Source organism: Euleptes europaea, chromosome 19 (genome assembly GCF_029931775.1).
Source record: "Euleptes europaea isolate rEulEur1 chromosome 19, rEulEur1.hap1, whole genome shotgun sequence".
Taxonomy (NCBI): domain Eukaryota; kingdom Metazoa; phylum Chordata; class Lepidosauria; order Squamata; family Sphaerodactylidae; genus Euleptes; species Euleptes europaea.
The window spans coordinates 16,552,519-16,576,495 of record NC_079330.1 but is presented as its reverse complement, the minus strand read 5'-3'; the positions used below and the strand labels follow the sequence as shown (position 1 = coordinate 16,576,495).

Here is a 23,977-nt window from a genome sequence, read left to right as displayed (position 1 = left end):
TGCCATGCTGTTGGGACCCATGCGCAGATTGTTATGACTCTTTTTTCCCAGGAGGGATCAGCCTACCTCTAATCCTCTCTAGACTAATCTTGTTAGCCTGCGGGTTGAACAAATGGCTGTTTGCTCGGCCATTCAGGCCACATGGCTAAACTTCCAATCCCTGTGCCAGAGAAACCCAGAAGAGGAGGAGGAGGAGGAAGAGAAGGAGGAAGAGAAGATGATGATAATGCACACATACTGCCAAGGAGAATGACACTGAGTTCCAAAGTGCTCAACCACCTACGATTATTAACGATTCCTGTAGCATCTTTGGTTGAGCAAAGCATTTATTCCCGGCACCGGTCTCGTCCTCCTCCCTGGCCTTCCCTCTTCTTTCTGGGCAATTCTGAGAACTCTTGTGCCCCTCTGAAAGTGACACTGTTTATCCCAGTGGCGGACTGAGCCTAAACATATTGGTTGCCAGGAGATAAAGGGGGCGCCCACCCACAACTATAAGGCTATCGGTTAATTTTTATAAGAAATAAAGGAAGGCAATGGCAAACCACCTGTAAAGATAGCCTAGTAAACATCGTGATGTGACATCACCCCATGGGTCAGTAATGACCCGGTGCTTGCACAGGGGACTACCTTTACCTTTTAAAAGTTCTTTTGTGGGTTCCCTGCTGTGCTTCATACCAACTCAAGCTTCTAGTCCCTATTATATATTCCCCATCGGTCAGCTGAAGACTATATCCCCTCCCATGTCTCAAACTGCCCTTCTCCATCCTGTACCTCATATGGCAGCAAAGCACAGATTGCCACCCCTTTTGTACTAAAAAAAATAAAAGGAATCACAATCAACCTTGATTCTCTGATGATACATGTTTTTGGAAACATGCGCTTTTGTCAATGACCCAATATCTCATTCCCTGCAATCACACACCCACACAAATCCTTATTTACATGGGCCACCACCTAGGAAACAGGTGTCTGCCCTCACTGTGCTCAAACCTGCCCTGCCTCCAAGGTGCTTAGGACCATGTGCACAGCTGTCCCTCCCCGATCTATCTCGACAACAGCCCTGCTAAGTAGGTCATGCCAAGAGATAAGGGACTTGCCTAAGGCCCTAGTAAATGTCATGACTGAACACGGATTTCAGTCTGTGTCTCCTTAGCCTTAATCTGACGTTCTTCTATCTAATACACCACGCCAGCAACTTAGAAGGTCATGCCACTAAAGAAACATGAAATAACAGCAGTAAATCACTAGTCTCATTTCACAGATGGGGAACTGAAGCCAAGAGAAAACGACCTGGTGTGCCCCCACGTGAGACTCAAACTCCTGCCTGCCTCCTCTGTACTCTGCCCTCACTAACAGTATGTAGAGTTACTCTAATCCAGTGGTTCGCAAACTTTTTAAGTCACGGAGCACTTTTCAGGAGAGAAATTAGTCACGGAGCACTAATTTTCACCTAGCACCTATGTACTAAACTGAATGACAGTAGTATTTTTCTTTCCAATCTCTTCATGGAGCACTAGGAGATGTTTTGCGGAGCACAGTTTGGGAACCTCTGCTCTCGTCTAAGCCCACTGAAATTAATAGGTTAGACTAGAGCAACATTACATAGAATTGCTCTTTAAGACACTTACAGGGCAATCCTATGCAGAATCTGTCCAGTCTAAACCCACTGATTTCGATGGGTTTAGACTGGAGTAACTCTGTTTAGGATTGCCCTGTGAGATTTCTAGTAAATAGGCTCAGTCAAAGGCAATCAGGGTGAGCAGCAAAAAAAACCGAACTCCACAGACGGAAATAAAAACTTCTTTGTCCGCTCCAGGGGATCGGCACATGGGAGATTCCCAGGAGTCTGGGCCAGCGATTTGGTCATTGACCAAGAAGCAGCCATTGCTCAGAGAGATGAAAGGAAATGTGGCCCCCTTCATAGATTAAAGAAGGTTCTTACACCTCTTCTCCCAAAAAAGATATTCAAAAGTCACAAGACTGACCCCACACAAGCCACTTAAAAGGCTTTTCAGTCCCACTCTTGGTGTGTGTGTGTGTGTGTACGCGCATATTAGCATATGAAACAAAGCTGCTTTGCATGTGCTTTTGCACATGTGAAAACCGGAAAAGCAGCTTTAAATGCACCAATGCAACTATGAAAAACAGGCAGCTTTAAATGTACTTATGCACATTTGGAAACAAAGGAACACAGGTTTTAAGTGCACATGTGAAAACCAGAAAGAGGGTTCTAAATAACACTTGTCCCAGCTTTCTCAATTGCTTGATGGCGGTAAAAGAAAGCTGTTGTACAATCCCATTGCAACTTTACCAGTCCACAATTTTCAAAACACATGTGCGCAAGAGGAATCTCAGAGACTTGGACTTGTTAGTTGGAATAAATGTCAGTGGTCCTGGCGTCCTCGGTTGCTTGGGGATAACAAGTTCTGAGGAGGTGTTGGGGGGGGGGGAACCAAGTTAATGAAGCAAATGAGGACCATGAAATACAAATACAGAACAGTCAAGGGAAATCTGCAGACTGTGCCATGTGAATGTTGGCACTCCCAGAAATCTGTGATTAAAGCCTGAAAACTCCAAGACATATTTGTCAATGTTGACAATCCCCCAAAGAGTCCTTTTTAGCACTCAGTAGTGAATGTCCAAAAGGGGGGAGGAGATATCGGGGTTTGGATACTAGTGAAATTCATCTGGGATTCGCCTATGTCAGCATTTGACAAATTTAGGACATGCCTATCTCTGTTCCATGTCTCCATCTGCCAACAGCTAGGATGCTTCTTGAAGACACAAAGATTGCTCTAGACATCTTTGTAAGTGCAAGGGCGTGAGCAGGGGTCGAAACGCCAAACGCGATCCTCAAGGCAGCTCCACTTACTCGTCCTGTATAACCTGGGGAGCTTGTTCCCCTGCTACAGACGCCTTTTGGGGGGGGGCGCAGTTCAACAGAACACAAAAAATCTGACACAGAGGTACACTGATTTGCCTGCAGTCTTTCAGACCATAAGGGACCCTTCCTCAGGGGTACGTACCATATTTTGAAGGGATCGTCTTGAAACAGATTTCCACAGAGACAGCCACGGCAGTCAGTCGCAGCAAAAAAATGAGTCCCGCGGCACTGCCAAGACTAATCATTTTATTCCACCCCCACCAAGCGCAGACCGCAGCCCAGTTTAGTCCGAAACCTGCCTAAGCACATGAACACATGAAGCTGCCTTCTACTGAATCAGACCCTTGTTCCATCAAAGTCAGTATTGTCTACTCAGACCGGCAGCGGCTCTCTAGGGTCTCAGGCAGGGGTCTTTCACATCACCTACTTGCCTGGTTCCTTTAACTGGAGATGCCGGGGATTGAACCCGGGACCTTCTGCATGCCAAGCAGGTTACCACTGAGCCACAGCCCCTCCCAAACACATAAAGCTGCCATATACTGAATCAGACCATCAGTCTATCCAAATCAGTGTTGCCTACTCAGACTGGCAGCAGCTCTCCGGGGTCGCAGCTCTACGGGATCCTCTACATCACCTGGTCCTTTTTAACTGGAGATGCCAGGGATTGAACCTGGGGCTTTCTGCATGCAGAGACTCTTCCATTTAGCCACAGCTCCTCCCTTTAGAAGTGTGTGACTCTGCTTAGGATTACATAGATAGAATAGGAGGCTGGTCGAGGGATGGGCTGCACTGGGCACCAAATCAGCTGTTTGTGGCCCAAAATATACTGGGCTTTTGTGGAATAAATTTATCTCAATAGCCCTCTTTGAGCTGCACTCCCTTTGGAGAGCTTCCCCTGCGCCAGAGATGGATTCTGAACCAGCTTCCGAGGAGAAGGAGCCAAAGGAAGGGACTTCAAGAGATGCAGCCCAACAGGAAGAGGAGAGGAAAGCACACTGGCCACATGAACACATGAAGCTGCCTTATACTGAATCAGACCTTTGGTCCATCAAAGTCAGTATTATCTGTTCAGACCGGCAGCAGCTCTCCAGGGTCTCAGGCCGAGGTCTTTCACATCACCTACCTGCCTAGTCCCTTTAACTGGAGATGCCGGGGATTGAACTTGGGACCTTCTGCATGCCATGCTCTCTCACTGAGCCACTGCCCCTCCCCTCCGACAAATAGCCTCATCTATGCAACTTGCAAAGGGACAGGAGCTGGGCTGTCCCCCTTTTCCGCAGGTCACTCCAGTGGGTTGCTGTTCCTTACGAGAGATAACTAGAATCAATTCCCTCTCCCCCGCCACCAGCCACCCCCTTTGGGTCTGGCAATGCCAACTCCTGCCCCAGAAACCAGGCCTCCTCTCCCCTCTCCCCATCCCTACCCCCACTTTTCATACAGTACCTTTTCCTCGTTCTCTGGCTCAGAGATGCACGAAGCCATTTTCCGCTCTGACCTAAGCAGCAAATGGAATATTTTGCTACAGGGCTTGTAAATTAAAGGGAGGTAGGGTGGAGGGGGGGGGAGAGAACAGCCACTCCTATTTGCATAACCACACCCCCAACCTTTCCTGCATTCACTCCGGCTGCTGATTGACACAGACTGAGCCAGAAGGGTTCTTGCTGCCCCCAGGAAGATCCATTCGTTCAATTCTGCCACACCCTGCTCTGATCTCTCTGGAGCGGGTTTTGATTTCAGCCAGATCTCTGACCCTGAACCAGTTTGCAAAACAGGATTCTACCACATGTAAAAGGGTCTGTCGCAGAGCATGTGCAGAGTCCCCCTGAGTAAACACAGCCAGGGAGTGTAAAGTTTCTAAAGCAATACGTGCTGAAAGTTCCAGCCTGGGGAACATCCTCAGACCCATTCCCTAAATTGGGGGCACTTTGCACATGCCTTGAATTTGTGGCAAAGGAGCTGAGGTATTGCAATAGATACTAAGCCATAAAGCATATCCTAGTTCCATATGAACACATACACATGAAGCTGCCTTATACCAAATCAGACCCTTGGCCCATCGAAGTCAGTACTGTCTACTCAGACCAGCAGCGGCTCTCCAGGGTCTCAGGCAGGGGACTTTCACATCACTTACTTGCCTAATCCCTTTAACGGGAGACACCGGGGATTGAACCTGGGACCTTAGGCACGCCAAGCAGAGGCTCTGCCACTGAGCCACAGCTTCTCCCAACACACATACAACAGCATAGAGCTGGTAATTGCATACCCCAAGCGATATGCTGTTTCCTGCTACAGATGTAGATATTCTTCACTCTCTAAATTCTAATGTCGGGCTCTCCCAGCATAGCCGACCGGCAGATTAACTAATCAAGAAATGAATGGCATTGCAAAACTTGCTCGACTAGAATGGCTAGAAGGAAACGTCAACCATTTAAAGGCCTCGGAGTTGATTCATCATGTGCCATTTAATCAACTGTCGGTGTCTGTTTTGCTTACAACCAAAATCTGAATATAGATACCTTTCTGAGATAAGAATACACACCAGCTCTACCGGATCCATCCAAAGGACCATCTAGCTCAGCATCCTCCTTCCAAGAATAGCCAACCGCATGACTCTGAGAGGCCCATCAGAAGGCAGAATTGGAATGCAAGTGTTGAACACTCGTTCAAAGGGATACAACAGAAAGGGAGGAGGATTCGCACTCGGCGTCAAAAAGGGGCACACTTGCACAGCAAGCCCAAAGGGTGAACAGGGTAGCTTCATGAAGAGCATCAGGGATCAAACAAAATGTAGACAAGCTGGAACATGTCCAGAGAAGGGCAACAAAGATGGTGAGGGGTCTGGAGACCAAGTCCTATGAGGGTTGAAGGAGCTGGGTATGTTTAGCCTGAAGAGGAGAAGACTGAGAGGGGATATGATAACCATCTTCAAGTACTTGAAGGGCTGTCATATGGAGGAGGGTGCCGAGTTGTTTTCTGTTGCCCCAGAAGGTCGGACCAGAACCAACGGGTTGAAATTAAATCAAAAGAGTTTCCATCTAGACATTAGGAAGAATTTTCTAACAGTTAGAGCAGTTCTTCAGTGGAACAGGCTTCCTCAGGCGGTGGTAAGCGCTCCTTCCCTGGAGGTTTTTAAGAAGAGGCTAGATGGCCATCTATCAGCAATGCTGATTCTATGACCTTAAGCAGATGATGAAAGGGAGGGCATCTTGGCCATCTTCTAGACATGGAGTAAGTGTCCTTGGGGGTGTGGGGAGGGAGGTAGTTGTGAATTTCCTGCATTGTGAAGGGGGTTGGACTAGATGACCCTGGTTTTCCCTTCCATCTCTATGATTCTATGATTCAATGAAAATGGAGAAAGAAATCCAAACAACATTGCTGTTAGAGAACCCCTTAGACCACCAAGGAATCCAAGGAGGAGATTTATTACAGGTGAGACCACTCGGAAAAGGAGTTAATAAAGGAGTTACCAATACCAACAAGAGAAAAAAATGAGAGATGACTTAAGAAGTGACACTTTTAACAGTCTGGAGGGAAGTTTTGAGAGGGACGTGGCAGAGTTCAGTCCTCAGCCTTTTACTCTTTGACATTGTTATCAGTGATTTGGATGAAGGGGTGGAGGTAATCTGCATGAAGGGGTGGAGGCAATCCTTATCAAATTTACAGTTGGTATGAAACTGGGAGGGACATCTAACACCTTAGAAGATGGAAATAAAATTCAAAATGACCTTGATACATTCGAAAGCTGGGCTGGAACAAAGAAAATGAAACTCAGCAGTGATCAATGCCAAGTTATGCATTTGGACAAAAATAATCAAATGCATAGATATAGGATGGGTGACACCTGTCTTGGCAGCAGTGCTTGAGAAAAGGATCGTGGTGATGCAGTCAGTCCCGAGCCAAACATGAGCCAGCAGGTGACACCGCTGCAAAAAAGGCTAAAGTAAATGTAGACTTTATTAAAAGAAGCAAAGTATCTAAGGTAGGGGTGTCAAAACATAAGGCCCACGGGCTGGATCCGGCCCCTTGAGAGCTCTTATCCGGCCCGCGAGCCAGCCGAGGCAGCCACCCCCTCACTCTCAATCTGGGCTGGCAAGGCATGGCATGGCCCAACCAAGTGTCATTTATGTCATATTGTAACAATTGTAACAATTGAGATTGACACCGGGGCTGTGGCTAAGTGGTAGAGCATCTGCTTGGCATGCAGAAGGTCCCAGGTTCGATCCCTGGCATCTCCAGTTAAAGGGACTAGGCGATGGGAAAGACCTCAGCCTGAGACCCTGGAGAGCCAGTCTGAGCAGACAATACTGACTTTGATGGACCAAGGCTCTGATTCAGTATAAGGCAGCTTCATGTGTTCACCTACTTGCCTAGTCCTTTTAACTGGAGATACCGGGGATTGAACCTGGGACCTTTTGCATGCCATGAAGATGCTCTACCACTGAGCCACAGTGTCCCGTCATCATCTCTAAGATCCACCAACAGCAACCCATTTAAATAATACCCTCATGCACCTTTCGAGCCATGAAGGGTTACTCTCCCGTTCTGGATGGTCCCCCCTTCTGGACTTATTGCAATCTCATTTTCCAAATCTAAAGCCCGGCTGCTGTGTTACGTCGCCTCTGCTGGTAACTGGAAAGTCATCATTATTCAACAAACAAACTTCAAAGGGAGAGTCCAGCGTGAAAACTCCCGAGTTAGAATTCATCAGGAAGATTTTCACTCTCTCTCATTAAGTCCTGATAAACAGAATGGATTCCAGGCACACACTGCAGGTGTTATAAGGAATTAGCTCAGCAAGTCTAGAGAGATTGCACTACCATCAATTAGAACTCATATAAATTGCCACTGTGCTCATCGGAGCTTTGCTTAGATGCTATCTCATGCATTTCACTGACTTTTAAACCCACTGTTTTCATTTCATTGCATAGATATATCTCTGTCAACAGAGGATATACCGACTGCATCTGATGAAGTCCACAAAACTGGCTTCAATCTCTTGAGCGGTTTCTCTAAAAGGAGACTCTCTTTGTGTGTCTTGCAGCATATCCCACATGAATACATGAAGCTGACTTCTACTGAGTCAGACCCTTGGTCCATCAAATTGTCTACTCAGACTGGCAGCGGCTCTCCAGGGTCTCAGGCAGGGGTCTTTCACATCACCTACTTGCCTGGTTCCTTTAACTGGAGATGCTGGGTATTGAACCCGGGACCTTCCGCATGCCAAACAGATGCTCTACCACTGAGCCACAGCCCCTCCTCTGTACTCTGGCAGGCCTGGGAGGATCATCTTCACAACCAGGGCTCTAATCAGCATGAACGAAGATATGCCAAATGCCAGCTCCGACTTCACGATAATTAAAATGCATGCAAACTATCACATCACACGCCTAAGTCGTCACCTTTTGGAGTTTGACCCCTCCTAGTTCACAGAATCCATAGTATGGTCACTTCAGGCAGAAAGAAATGCCTTCTTCTAGCTCTGACTTGATTGCATTGTGCCAGAACATAAGACAGGCCCTGCTGGATCAGACCAAGGCACATCAAGTCCAGCTGTCTGTTTGCACAGGGGCCAACCATGGGCCTCTAGGAAGCCCACAAACAAGACGACTGCAGCAGGATCCTGCCTGTGTTCCAATGCACCTAATATAATAGGCATGCTCCTCTGATCCTGGACAGGATAGGTATGCATCATGACTAGTATCCATTTTTAGTAGTAGCCATGAATAGCCCTCTCCTCTGTGAACATGTCCACTCCCCTCTTAAAGCCTTCAACATTGGCAGCCATTCACCACATCCTGGGATAAACAGCCAATGAATTATGCAGGCCTTTCAAAGACACCACCCCAGGGGCTATGCCTCTCCCTGTTGGCCACTTCCCCCTAAAGATCAGAGCACAACCAACAACCACTGAAGTAGTAATTCCCAAACTGTGGGCCACAAGAACACTGCTAGCATGCCACAAGAAAATAATTTATAAAAAGATAGCCCAACGTTCCTGCCCGAGGCTGATTGCTGCATCTCTGCATGAGTTGTCACTTTGGTCTTGCCTCTTTCCAACCTGCTGAAGGTGAATAATTCTGTCCTCCTTCCAAAATTGGTTGCCTATTCAGAGTTACAGCAGGATGACCTGCCCTCTTCAGCAGAACAGTGACTCACACAGAAACACAGTAGATAGACTCCTCAGAAGGAGGGTCATTCTTCAGCACATAAGCTCTGCAGATGGACAAGTGAAGCGTGCTTCAATTTTAATTCCCACACCCCCAAAAAGATATATCAGTTATCAGAACTTTGGGAAACAATGAAGGGGACAAAGGATGTCTTGCCCTAACCTGGATGGTTCAGGTTAGCCCAATCTTGTCAGATCTCCGAAGCTAAGGACAGTTGGCCCCGATTAGTACTTGGAGGGAAGCCACCAAGGAAATCCAGGGTTGCTATGAAGAGGAAGGCAGTGGCGAACCACCTTTGTATGTCTCTTGCCCTGAAAAACCTATGGGGTTGCCAAAAGTTAGCTGTGACTTGGCAGCACTTTCCCAAGCAAGGATGTCTTCTCTGGCCAATCGCAATCCTTTCCAATGCAAGCCTAACACCAAATTCTGCATGGAGGGGAATGAGGTATTTATGTCCAGCTTGCCACAAGCAATTTGTCCAAGTAAGTCAAGAGCCACAATTTTTTTGAACCCACAGACTCATTTGCCCAGCTTTTTAAAAAGTATGATATCATCATCATCATCCTGAGATCTAGTTGTAAAATTCTCAGTATTCATTCCAGCAATTGGGGAAGGGATGTGGCTCAGTGGTAGAGCATCTGCTTGGCATGCAGAAGGTCCCAGGCTCAATCCCTGGCATCTCCAGTTAAAGGGACCAGGCAAGTTGGTGATGTAAAAGACCTCAGCTTGAGACCCTGGAAAGCTGCTGCCGGTCTGCGTAGACAATACTGATTTTGATGGACCAAGGGTCTGATTCAGTAGAAGGCGGCTTCATGTGTTCTATTTCAGGCATGTTAAACCTCGCTAGTAAATCATTAAGGAAATAAGTAATATTAAGGATGAATTTGTTGGTTGGATATTGCTGGGAAGGTGGGTTCCCCCTCCCCCAAAAAAGCAATAGCATTCAACAATGTGGTTGGGGGGGGGGGAGAATCAGTATTCCCGAAGATTCCCTGAGATTTCAAGGATCCCCAACAACAAAAAAGGTCCAGGGTGGGTTGGCAACAGGGAACGGCTTATAAACCAGTCAGCCAAAAAGGCTGGCATGGATATCACCTGTCTCACCGGAAGAGGGCCTAAAAGACAACACTTCAGTAGTTTATGCAGTCAGGCTGGTAAACTCCCCCCCCCCCATGCCCAGGCATGAGGGGAAGGTCTGTCTGCCTGCACTGACACCCCCAGCCCACCCAGCATGGTGTAGTGGTTAGTGTCAGACTATGGAGATCCAGCCCTGTCCTTCTCAGTGTTATTTGCAGGTAGCCAAATATTGCTCTGCAGCAATTAAAATCCACTCGGAAAAGGTTATTAGGGTTAATATGGTGAATTTTAATTGATATAATTTTATCTGTATTCTGTACAAAGAGATTATTTTATCATGCAATCGGTTTTATTGACAGGGTTAGTATCTTTTCTGGCTAAAGCCGTAATAATAATAAATCGAATCGAAGCCCTGACCTGGATATCCCAGGCTAGCCTGATCTCATCAGATCTCAGAAGCTAAGCAGGGTTGGCCCTGATTAGAATTTGGATGGGAGACCTCCAAGGAACACCAGGGGTGTGACTCGGAGGCAGGCAATGGCAAACCACCTCCGAACATCTCAGCTGTAACTTGATGGTGCACACACACGGGAGACCCAAGTTTCAAATCCTCACCACCGGTTGACAGAAGGTTTGGGTAAGAAGAAGAAGAAGAGTTGTTTTTTATATGCCGACTTTCTCTACCACTTAAGGGAGAATCAAATTGGCTTACAATCACCTTCCCCTCCCCACAAGTCACCCTGTGAGGTAGGTGGGGCTGAGAGAGCTGTGACTAGCCCAAAGTCACCCAGCTGGCTTCGTGTGTAGGAGTGGGAAACAAATCCAGTTCACCAGATTAGCCTCCACCGCTCATGTGGAGGAGTGGGGAATCAAACCCGGTTCTCCGGATCAGACCCCACCGCTCCAAACCATCGCTCTTAACCACTACACCACGCTGGCTCTCTGCCTAGCCTACCTCACAGGGCTGCTGGGAGGACACGATACGAGATCTAGACTGATAGACACGAAGGAGGCTTACCCCCTCTGCCTGCAGGCATACATGAAAGCAAATGGGTCATTGGGGGGAGGCCAAAGGCCCAAGGAGACCCAGCACGGATGCCATCAATGACATCCCCTGGCTCACAGCGGGGGAACTCTGCACAGGATTGCGCTGCCTGGGCCCCATCCAATGTGTGTTTACTCGGATGTAAGCCCCACCATGTCGAAAGAGACTTCCACCCAGTGAAAGATGTATCCAACTGCAGCTTCAGTACGCAGCCCATCAGCCCACTGCCTGGATTGTTCCTGATGCTAAAGAGGTTGTGGTTTTATGTTCGCGACGTGCAGAACACGGTGCATCCGACCGTGCGGCGCTAAACAGATGCCAGCGCTCCGTTGTGAATGAAATACCGGTCTGGGGGTCACCCCAGATCGTTCTCGAGCACCCGCCACTTGGAATCCAATTCAATTTAAATTAGGTAATGTTAAGCACGTCTGACATATTTAGATTTTTTTTTTTTTTTTGCTGGCTCCAGCTGACCTATAAGCACTCCACATACCCACAAAGTTAACAAATTCTGGCCTAGAAGCCCCCTTAGGGTTTCCAGGTCCCTCTTTGCCACCGGCGGGAGGTTTTGGGGGCGGAGCCTGAGGAGGTTGGGGTTTGTGGAGGGGAGGGACTTCAGTGCCATAGAGTCCAATGGCCAAAGCGGCCATTTTCTCCAGGGGAACTGACCTCTATCGGCAGGAGATCAGTTGTACCAGCAGATCTCCAGCTAGTACCTGGAGGTTGGCAACCCAAAACCCCCTCCTGCCCCCTGCGCACAGTGGGAGGAGCCCAGACAGCGCAATCCTGTGCAGAGTTCCCCCACTGGGAGCCAGGGGATGTCATTGATGGCAAGTGCTGGGTCGCCTTGGGCCTCCCCCGCAACGGCAAAGACCCGTTCGCTTTCATGCATTGCCACGAGAAGAAAGGCACTCTGCACATGCTCAGGGTCTCTTTGATTGCAATCGCGCCTTTTTTCGTCCGCAGCGCAAAACCGGTCCGGGGACGGAGCCGCTTCCTAAAGAGGGAGGGGCTGCCGCGCTGGACCCTCTCCCACCCCGCCGGCTCCCGCAGGCCAAGCCGGGCCGAGGCCTGGCCGCTCCCCGCAGCCGGAGCGTCTCCCCCCAAGGACCCCGCCCGCCCGCCGAAGCATCCCCCGCGGAGCGCGCCAGGGCATCCCGGCCGGCCGGCCCCTTACCATCGGCCGCGGCTCGGCGAGGCTCCTCCGCTCGCTCGGCCCCTGCCAGGCCGGCGCCGGAATAGGACAGCCGGCCGAGGCTGCGGGCGGGCGGGCGGACGGGCGGGCGGGCAGGCAGGGCGCTCATGTGATCAGCGGAAGGTGGGGCGGAGGAGCCGCCGCCGGCACCGCAGCCCGGGACGGAGCCGCCTGGGCGGCGCGCCTGGCCCGGCGGGGCATGTGCAAAGTGCGGAGTGGGCAATCCGCGGCCCCGGCCCCTGGGCATGTGCAGAGTGCAGGACAGGGGCCGAGAGACCAAGCCCTGCGAGTAGGGTTGCCCACCTCCAGGTACTAACAAACAACTCGCTAGCACTGTTAAATCAAAGGTAGTGATGAAGAAACAGCGTAGGCCAAATGATCAAATACTGTATTACAATTTACCAAACATGACATAAAGGTGCCATTCAAAACATACAAGTGAAACATTTCATAAAGCTGCCATACGAAACATAGAAGTGGCTGTAATAAGTAAATGTTTCACTTTTGTATGGCACCTTTATGTCATGTTTCACTTGTATGTTTTGTATGGCAGCTTTATGAAATGTTTCACTTGTATGTTTTGTATGATACAAAACATACAAGTGGCTGTAATAAGTAAATGTTTCACTTGTATGTTTTGTATGGCGCCTTTATGTCATGTTTGGTAAATTGTAATATAGTATTTGATAATTGTAATATGTGTGTGTAAAGGGCCTTCAAGTCACAGCCGACTTATGGCGACCCCTTTTGGGGGTTTTCATGGCAAGAGACTAACAGAGGTGGTTTGCCAGTGCCTTCCTCTGCACAGCAACCCCGGTATTCTTTGGTGGTCTCCCATCCAAATACTAACCAGGGTAGTATTTGATCATTTGGCCTACGCTGTTTTTTTATTACAATCTCCAGGTACTAGCTGGAGATCTGCTATTACCACTGATCTCCAGCTAGGGTTGCCAGCTCCAGGTTGGGAAATACCTGGAGATTTTGGGGGGCAGAGCCTGAGGAGGGCGGGGTTTGGGGAGGGGAGGGACTTCGATGCCATAGAGTCCAGTTGCCAAAGCGGCCATCTTCTCCAGGGGAACTGATCTCTCTCGGCGGGAGATCAGTTGTAATAGCGGGAGATCTCCAGCTACCACCTGGAAGTTAGCAAAAATTAGACACTGCTGTACAAATGTTAGTTACAAACCAAAAAATACAGTCACAACTTAATATAGATGCAAATTCTTTGTTACAAAAATTGTCAACACACCCATATAAACTGTACAATCCACCAACTAGTGTGTACATACAAAGTATCAAAAAGGTACAAGATCCTTCTTATATCAGATAAATATAATAAATATTTTGTTTTTACTCTAGTTAACAATATTGTCTGTAAAAGACTAATCATATATGAATTCTTGTTTCAGATGCCAGGTAGAAGAGGAAGACGGCCGTTTCTTTCTTCTTCAGTTCCTCTTCAGACCCTTAAGTTTACCAGTTGGTATATTCCTTCATTTTTACATGTTCTTTCCTTTATTCAAAAGCTCCCCATGGGTAGTTCAAAAACAAATTCTCTGCTCCTTCAGGCTAGTCAGGTTTCATAGATTCCTCTTTGGGATATCCCAAAGAGGAATCTATGGAACCTGACTAGCCTGAAAGAGCAGAGAATTTGAATAAAGCTTTTGAATAAAGGAAAGAACTTATGTAAAAATGAAGGGATATACCAACTGGTAAACTTAAGGGTCTGAAGAGGAACTGAAGAAAAAAGAAACGTCCGTCTTCCTCTTCTTCCTGGCATCTGAAACAAGAATTCATGTATGATTAGTCTTTTATAGACAATATTGTTGTGTGTGTGTAAAGTGCCGTCAAGTCGCAGCTGACTTATGGCGACCCTTTTTGGGGAGGGGGGGTTTCATGGCAAGAGACGAACAGAGGTGGTTTGCCAGTGCCTTCCTCTGTATAGCAATCCTGGACTTCCTTGGTGGTCTCCCATCCAAATACTAACCAGGGCTGACCCTGCTTAGCTTCTGAGATCTGATGAGATCAGGCTAGCCTGGGCCATCCAGGTCAGGGCAGACAATATTGTTAACTAGAGTAAAAACAAAATATTTATTATACTTATCTGATACAAGAAGGATCTTGTACCTTTTTGATACTTTGTATGTACACACTAGTTGGTGGATTGTATAGTTTATATGGGTGTGTCAACAATTTTTGTAACAAAGAATTTGCATCTACATTAAGTTGTGACTGTATTTTTTGGGTTGTAACCACCTGGAAGTTGGCAACCCTATCTCCAGCCGATAGAGATCAGTTCACCCGGAGAAAACGGCAGCGTCGGCAACTGGACTCTATGGCATTGAAGCCACTCCCGTCCTCTTCAAGCTCCGCCCCTAAAACCACCCGCCGGTGGCGAAGAGGGACCTGGCAACCCTACCTATGAGAAAAGGCTAAGGGAGCTGGGAATGTTTCGTCTGGAGAAGAGGAGGTGGGGGGGACACTATTCTCTTTAAGTATTTGAAGGGCTGTCACTTAGAGCAAAGCTTCTTAAACTACAGGTCTCGACCCCATATGGGGGTCACGTAACTGAATATGGGGGTCGCAAAAAATTCGGCAAAGGTAAAAGAATTGTTCAAAATTGTTCATGTGTTCAGCTCTGCTTAACATCCAAGATCTGACAAGATTGGGCTAGCCTGGCCCATCCAGGTGAGGGTGTTCTAACAGTATACTGAAGTAATTTGTATTTTACTCTCTCTCTGTGAATCCTAAAATAAGCATTTCATATATGTCTTGTAGGTAAAGCAGATAATTAACAGAGCAGCTTTGGGGCCAGAAAAGAAATGTCTCTATACCTGAGGTGCCATGAACACATGAAGCTGCCTTATACTGAATCAGACCCTCAGTATTGTCTATTCAGACCAGCAGCAGCTCTCCAAGGTCTCAGGCAGAGGTCTATTCACATCACCTACTTGCCTAGCCCTTTAACTGGAGATGCCAGGGATTGAACCTGGGATCTTCTGCATGCCAAGCAGATGCTCTACCACTGAGCTACGGCCATAGTCTGTTTTGCAAGATTTTGGCCACCTCGCATCTCAAATCCAGCAAATTATCATGACCTGCAAACAGGCCGGGGCCTTGCGAAGCTTGCTGCATAACTGAACTGTCTTGCAAAATCATCTCCCTTGAACTACAAGGGGAAAAGAAGAAGAGGAGGAGCTGGTTTTTATACCCTGATTTCCTCTACCTTTAAGGAGTCTCAAACCAACTTACAATCGCCTTCTCTTCCTCTCCCCACAATAGACACCTTGTGAGGTAGGTGGGGCTGAGAGAGTTCAAAAAGAACGGTGACTGGCCCAAGGTCACCCAGAAGGCGTCATGTGTAGGAGTGGGGAATCGAACCCAATTCTCCAGATAAGAGTCCACCACTCATGTGGAGGAGTGGGGAATTGAACCCGGTTCTCCAGATTAGAGTGTGCCGCTCTTAACCACTGCACCACGCTGGCTCACCTGCACAAGGGGTGAAACAGGGAGATCAGAAAAGCAAGCGGGAGATTACCTTCAAACTTGTAAGTCTCCCACCCACAGAGATCTGAGAGGAGGAGCATGAAAGACTCCTTTGTAAGAGAAGGAAAGGGGTGGGAGGTTTGTGAATGTCTAAATTTGTCCTGTGTCCAGTGAATCTCAGGATTACTGAGGATTACCCTCAGAGACCTTCCAGGAGATCATATGGATTTTTCTATGCCCTGCGGCAACAGTACCCAAGCGTGCATCCTCCCTGGAGTACGAAGGAAAACCCCCGGGATGGAGAAAAGAGGGGAAGCAAGCACCGGGAGGGGGGAGGGCAAAGTGACCACATTTTTGCCCTTTTAAAGCATGCTGACTTGCAAGACAAGCCGAAGGAGAGAGATACCCTCACTTGGCATGGCCAGTCAAAGAATCTTTTGGTACCCGAAGCAGAAAATCCTAATAGAAGAAACGTTGGTTTTATATGCCAACTTTCTCTGTCACTTAAGGGAGAATCAAACCAGCTTACAATCACCTTCCCCTCCCCTCCCCACAACAGATACCCTGTGAGGTAGGTGGGGCTGAGAGTGTGTGACTAGCCCAAAGTCACCCAGCTGGCTTCATGTGTAGGAGTGGGGGAACAAATCCAGTTCACCAGATTAGCCGCCGCCACTCATGTAGAGGAGTGGGGAATCAAACCAGGTTCTCCAGATCAGACTCCACCGCTCTTAACCACTACACCAGTGCCACTGGTGTATGGACATAGGCGCCATGGGAAAGTGTCCTGTCCAAACCCCCCAGTGAAATGATTGGGTGCTTAACGCTCCCTTCCCAAAGCTGAGGGGACCAGAAGTTGGCGGTGTGAAGTGGCAGAGCAGGCATTGAAAACGTGGCCAGTTCTTGGCATTCAGTTGCTCTGAGCAAGATACACCCCCTCCTGCACCACCTGGCGTGTTGTCGTAAGGGCGTGGCTTGCTTGCAACGCCAGCATGGTGTACTGGTGAGGGTGTTAGACTAGGATCTGGCAATACTGCGTAACTATCCAGGCAGGCCAAATTCTTTTTATACCGCCCTTCTTCTTGCCGACTGCTTTAATGAAACTACCCTCAAGGTGGCAAAATTTTGTGCATTGGCATGTCTATTAAGGCAGAACGAGGCAGTCTAACTATTATTAATAGTTTAATTCATCCTTTTATTAATATATATATGTGTGTGTGTGTGTGTGTGTGTGTGTGTGTGTGTGTGTGTGTGTGTGTGTATATATGTGGATATGTTTATGTCTGTAATGTTGGAATAGCACTTAGTAGCCATGTATTTAGATCAGGGATTTATCATTTTACTGTACTGATAGTTTTAACATTTGGTATTATATCAGATTTTACTGGTCTGACTGTAAATAGATTGATTGATTGATTGATTGATTGATTGACTGACTGACTAGGATCTGGGAGACCCAGGTTGAAATCCCCAATCTGCAGTAGAAGCTTGCCATGTGACCTTGAGCCCGTCATTCAGTCTCACCCTAATAACAGGGGAACTGTTATGGGGGTAAAACGGAGGAGGATAAGAATGATGCTGTAAACTGCTTTGGGGTCCCCACTGGACCCAAATCAATAAAAATCAAAGACTTGGTCTAGCATCAGCACAGGCCCAGGAAGAGGGGCCAGTCCTACACTGCTGATGGCTAAGAGCCAGCTGAGCCCCCTCCTCAATGTGCTGCCCCGAGCAGCTGCTTGGGTGGGTTGGCTGGAGAGCCAGCTCTTGCAGAATGTGCCCAAATGAAAGTAGAACTCCCTGCCTCAGGATGTAGGGATGGCTGCCAATTTGGAACGCTTTAAGAGGGGAGTGGACATGTTCATGGAGGAGACGGCTATTCATGGATACTAGTAAAAATGGATACCAGTCATGATGCATATGTATTCTCTCCAGGATCAGAGGAGCATGCCTATTAGATGCTGTGGAACACAGGCAGGACAATGCTGCCGCAGTCGTCTTGTTTGGGGGCTTCCTAGAGGCACCTGGTTGGCCACTGTGTGAACAGACTGCTGGACCTGATGGACCTTGGTCTGATCCAGCATGGCCTTTCTTATGTTCTTAAAGTTAGGTTGATGACATGCTGCTAAGAGATTGCAGTGTGCCCAGCTGGCAGAGACCCCTGTGTGGTGCATGGCCGGGCAAGAGATGCTTCTACTGCCAGCGTCCGATCATTCTGGCCTTGTGCTGAAGGGGAGGAGAGTCCCTAGGCAGGCGCTGAATTTTAAAGATTAGGAAGGGCTGGGAGCGGGAGGACTCAGACGGGACAATTCTCAAGCTCGGCTTCCTGGGAAGGGGGAGGCTGCGGCCAGAAGCTACCAAGAGAGAGCTATAATTATCCCTGGAGGCCACGGTTATTTTGGGAAGGGGCTGGCCTGATTCCCAGGTTTTTTTTTTTTCTTAAAGACCAAATCAAAACTGGTGAGCCCAGTCCTAGTTGTAGTCTAAATAGCCGGGCAGAAGGTTTCTTACCCACCGCTGTGGGTGGTTAGGGATTGCCCCTTCTGGGTCTTGTCTTTTTTAACCCTAGGTTTCAATAGCCATGCTCCAATGCATTTTATTTATTCATTTTCATTTTTTTTAAAGAAAGCCTTCCTTTCTCACCAGGACTCAAGGCGGATTTTGAGCCCGACAGAACTACCCGGTCGATCAGTACGCCAATGGCAAAATCTGCTACTGTTTGAATGAGAACAACATTTGAAGCTAGCAGCAAGGATTCCTTATAAAACAAAGCTCTTCAGTCACTCAACAAGCAGATTACACAAAACATTTCCCCAGATCCTAAGAACAAGTTGTTAGGTATTACACCATCAAAATTATCTCAGCAACTTAAAGATTACCATATTTAAATATGCTACAACGGCTGCTAGAATGATTTTAGTGAGGAAATGGAAACAGGCATTCCTTGCGGACATAGATGAACGGAAAGAAAAATTAATGGAATATGCTATTATGGCTAAAATGACCGATATGGTAATCAGTGATACCAACTTTGAGCAGTGTTATGAAAAATGGAAATTATTTTATCAATAGGTTGAGGTTTAACTATAGTTAACAAAAATAAGAAAGCAGTTGCTAATTATTTGTAGTGAAACCCCATTTAATTTCATATTTGGATAATTATCTTGTCTGTATAAACACTAAATATGATAGATATGTTTGATAAGGCGATTAATTTTTGGTCATATGGGAGCAAAATAGGAATGAAGAACCTCATATGGAAGATTTCCTCTTTTCGAATGATGATTGAGATGCTTTTGAACGCAGTCTTAAAAGGTTTTGGCGGCTCTTTGTCCCCAACCCCTCCGCGATGATTCCTAATAGCTCAGTAAAAACATCTACAGCATTAGGTAACTCCAATTCGGCCTCAATGGCCCTGATAGGGCAACCAAGGCAGGATATAAATTCTAGTGATAAAGAAATGTATACATTTCTGTAAACCAGGGTAGGAAATCCCTGGCCAGACGCTGGCACACCAAAGCACATTGTTTGGCACACCAGGGCCTGTTCTCCACCAAAGCCACTTGTGCCAGACGCTGGCACACCAAAGCACGTTGTTTGGCACACCAGGGCCTGTTCTCCACCAAAGCCACTGAATTCACACATTGCAAAGTCCTTGGGTCCCCCATGTGACGTTCAGTGTGGGTGTTAAGTGCTGTCAAGTCACTTCCGACTCATGGCGACCCTATGAATCAATGTCCTCTAAAATGTCCTATCCTTAACAGCCTTGCTCAGAGCTTTCAAACTGAGGGCTGTGGCTTCCTTTATTGAGTCAACCCATCTCTTGTTGGGTCTTCCTCTTTTCCTGCTGCCCTCAACTTTTTCCTAGCATGACTGTCTTTTCCAGTGACTCTTGTCTTCTCATAATGTGACCAAAGTACGATAGCCTCAGTTTAGTCATTTTTGCTTCTAAGGTCAGTTCAGGCTTGATTTGATCTAAAACCCACTGATTTTTTTTTTCCGGTCCAGGGTATCCGTAACCCTCTCCTCCAACACCACATTTCAAAGGAATCTTATTTTTTTTCCTATCAGCTTTCTTCAATGTCCAGCTTTCACACCCATACATAGTAATAGGGAATACGATGGCATGAATTAACTTAATCTTGTTGGCCAGTGACACATCCTTACACTTCAGAATCTTGTACCGGGGATTTAATTCCCAGACACATACAGGTCCGATTTGGATCAGGACTGTGGCATGCATGCAGGAAGGCGCAGCAGCATCGTTTCCTCCCCCCGCCCCCCGGGTAGCTGCTGTTTGCTCCACTGGGGAAAGTTATGTGAAACCATCAGCATGTGAACTCCATGGCTTTCATGTTTCGGGAGAATAGTTGTACTGTGCTAGAAGTACCAGTCAGACAAGTTTATCAATCTGCAGAACCCCCAACTGACTGATAGCCTACTCAACAGTGCCACCTACTGTGCAAACTCAAATTGTCATGCTTTACCAATACAAATTGTCACATGACTACACAAACAGGCCTTATGTAGAGTCGACCCATTGGTCCATCCTGCTCTCCTCACCAGGAGTAGAGAAAGTTCTTCCCAATAGGACAGAGAAAGGCCCCCTCTACCCTCTGCAGCCCAGCAGAACCAATGCACTAACTCACCTGCCCTGCCAAGAATTTGGGGGGCTTTTTTGGGCGGGGGAGTTTATAAAATTTTACTTTTTATAATGAGGATACAGAAAAGAAATTGGGAAAGGAAGGGGAAATGATAATAATGACTTGGTATCTGTGTCCAAATAAATCTGTGTCCAAATATCTGTGTCCAAACAGTTGTCTTTCTTTCCCAAGGTGTGCTATTTAGCAATATGAGATTGTGGGGAAGGGACCAGGTAACTGAAATATGCATTCATTAAAAACAAATGGGGGGGAAATGTGGCCCTGAAGGCCTATGTGTTACATCAGAGGTTCCCAAACCTTTTGAGTCATGGGAGCACTTTTCAGGAGAGAAATTCATCATGGAGAACAAATTTTCACCTACCACCTATATACTAAACTGAATGACTAGCATTTTTCTTTCCAGTCTCTTCATGGAGCACTGGGAGATGTTTCGCAGAGCACCAAATGCTCTACGGAGCACAGTTTGGGAACCTCTGTTTTAGAGTAACACTAAAAAGGAATGAATGAAAACCACCAAATGCTATTTGTTTCATTGATTTGCCTGGTGTTTGGCAGTCTAGCTTAGAGAAACTGACACTGAAACTGACATTGGAGATTTCCAGTCATCAAAGTCAAGCAAGAGCATGCAACAGAAGGGATTAAGGGAGTGCTTTGTTTCTGAATGGATGACGAAAAACAAAGAAAGACTTGTGTGTTATATCAACACACCCATACTAATGGAAATAATCACAAACATAACAAAAGTAAGTTTACCAGTTGAGCCAAAAACAAAACGTGCACTTCCCTACCAAGTCAGCCAGTCATAAATACACAACATGAATTACAAATGGAGCTGGTATATTTTCTGGCTTAAATAGGGTTGTCAGGTCCCTCTTCGCCACCGGTGGGAGGTTTTTGAGGCGGAGCCTGAGGAGGGCAGGGTTTGGGGAGGGGAGGGACTTCAATGCCATACAGTCCAATTGCCAAAGCGGCCATTTTCTCCAGGTAAACTGATCTCCATCGGCTGGAGATCAGTAGTAATAGCAGGAGATCTCCAGCTAGTACCTGGAGGTTGGCAACCCTAGGCTTAAATTAGGCAATGCTCCCTTCATTTACCCCACAACCCCTGAGATGAGAAGAGCCCTTACCTCCCTGGGGGTTGGGGGCAGGGGAAAAACCAATCCAGCCCGCTTTGGAAGTCGCTCGACTATTAAAATGCTGCAGATCGCATCGCATGGAGGGCTTCTCTTACCTCTTCATCTGGAGGAGGGAGGTCCAGAGGAGGAGCCATTCCCAGAGGGGATGAAGTTGGAGAGAGGAGCAGTCAGAAAGCGAGAATCGGAAAGAGATGGAAACCTGTTAGAATCACACCCGAGACAAACAATTGCTAGCAGGGAAGGGTCCTGGCCCACTCTCCAAAGCCCCCTTCACCAGGGCCATTCCTGGCAGTTCTACTGTACCCACCCAAACATGCCAAACTTTACTTGGACTCCAAATGTACGCATCCTGATCCAGTGACTTAACAGGGCCTTTTTAGGGGAAGAAGAAGAGTTGGTTTTTATATGCCGACTTTCTCTACCACTTAAGGGAGAATCAAAACGGCTTACAATCGCCTTCCCTTCCCCTCCCCACAACAGACACCCTGTGAGGTAGGTGGGGCTGAGGGAGCTGTGAGTAGCCCAAGGTCTCCCAGCTGGCTTTGTGCGGAGGAGTGCGGAAACAAATCCAGTTCGTTGGATTAGCCTCCACTGCTCATGTGGAGGAGGGGAGAATCAAACCTGGTTCTCCCGATAAGACTCCACTGCTCCAGTGCACGCAGGGTTCCTGTGTGTGCAGGGAGCTCCTCTGCCCCTAAGGGGCTTTCCTTCATACTGCAATAGAGGCTCCTTGCTTTAGGATCTCCCGCTATTATAACCGATCTCCATTCCAGCTAATCAGATGGAACGAGAACGCAACAAACAATCACTTAGCAAGCACTAATTAAAATAAAAATGCAATGTATATTGTTGAGGACTATTTATATGTGACCTACAATTAAGCGCCCAGATGCTTGGGAAGCACATCTGGAGTAACCTTTTCCCTGCTAGGAAACACTTCCGATATTTATCCTCCATAAAGAATCTAGTCCACAAACAGTTAAGATCATTCCCTCCTTCTCCTAAGTTTACCTCAAGGATCACAACAGACATATGGACAGTCGATCAAACCACAACGGGGTAATTAAAAAGTCTCTGTAACCCTTGATGTCTCCCCCGGTTTATATCTCAATCCACAAGTAAATAAGGACAAGGTTTGGCTTATCTACCGCATAAATGCATCTCTCAGGTTGGCTGGACTTCAAAGTCATCCTGTCCCCCTCCCCTCCCCCGGCATGAAAGGCTTTGTAAGTGCAGGGAAGAATCACAGGAAGAGATCTTCCGGACAAGCCATCAGCCAAGGAGAATTTAAAGACAAGGTCTGGGGAACGGTGCCATGGGCAAAGCTCGAAGAGGGTTTCTCCCTGGCTTTTTCATTCCCCCACCCCTGCCCTTTTGGTAGACGGGACTGCGCTCGAAAGGAACACCCACCTTTAAGCCACCAGAGAACGTTCGTGTACATCTCGTCGGAGACATCTGGAACGGAGAAGGAGAGAGAGAGAGGGACCCATAAGAAGCTGCAGTGCAGCACTGCAGAAGCAGGAGAGGAGCCAGACCGCTGTTGTCTGCTCGAGGTATTGGCCAGGATTCTGAGATCAGAAGGCAGGCGAGACACCGGCACCGCACAGCCTCCGTATCTGGGAGTCCCGGCAGGGGCCAAAACCACATGGAGTGGACCCCAGCTCGAAACTGGAGGAGATTTAGGCCTTTTATGCTTGGCTGTTCCCCTCACTGTCACCCCTCCGACAGCCTCGGGTCTTTGTTTGGATGATGCATGCCATTTCTGGCCGTCAGAGGTCGCCTCGCTCTCCCCCCTGCCTTCCTCCCATTTGGCTTGCGTTTTCAGAGACCTGTTTTATCTCGAATTTGAAAACATGGGGAAACGCAGAGGGAGAGCGAGGCGGACCTCTGCCGGTCGGAAACAGCACGCATCATCCAAACAAAGACCCGAGGCTGTCGGAGGGGTGACCGCGAGGGAAACAGCCAAGCATAAAAGGCCTTAGTCTCCCTCTGGATGTTTGCATCTCCAAGAAGATATTTGGACCCTAAAAAGACACTGGCCATTTATTCACGGAAAATTTTGATGCTCGCTCAAAGCTCTTTTTTAAAATGCGACTTTAAAAATGCCTACTCATGGTCCCGATGCAATGGAGAAATTCCACCCCACCCCCCACTCGCCTGCTCCTTTGTTCCTGTTTTCATAGCCATTAGCATGTGCATAGCTAGCCCGCCGCTGTTATTTTGCATGGTGGCTTCAGGGGGATTCTTCGCAGCAAACACCAAAGGTCGCGTTAAACGGGCTCTTTAGTAATGTGAAGCAGGTCTGCACCGGCTTCGCAGCCACTTCCAGAAT

General features: G+C 47.6%; 2 protein-coding genes across 2 annotated transcripts in view; both read right to left on the bottom strand.

The window, feature by feature from the left end:
- Positions 1-4,379, bottom strand: part of LOC130491838 (septin-4-like) — a 37,763-nt gene extending 33,384 nt beyond the window's left edge. Inside the window, exon 1 of the mRNA XM_056865644.1 lies at positions 4,328-4,379. Within this exon, the coding sequence (XP_056721622.1) occupies positions 4,328-4,366 (39 nt within the window). The 5' untranslated portion in view covers positions 4,367-4,379. The remainder of the gene's footprint in view (positions 1-4,327) is intronic.
- Positions 4,380-12,096: 7,717 nt separating this feature from the next.
- LOC130491787 (serine/arginine repetitive matrix protein 2-like) overlaps positions 12,097-23,977 on the bottom strand; it is a 21,815-nt gene continuing 9,934 nt past the window's right edge. The window contains exons 3-5 of the mRNA XM_056865579.1: positions 23,056-23,100; positions 21,637-21,640; positions 12,097-12,607 (exon numbers count right to left, since the gene is read on the bottom strand). Of these exons, the coding sequence (XP_056721557.1) occupies positions 12,097-12,607; positions 21,637-21,640; positions 23,056-23,100 (560 nt within the window). The remainder of the gene's footprint in view (positions 12,608-21,636; positions 21,641-23,055; positions 23,101-23,977) is intronic.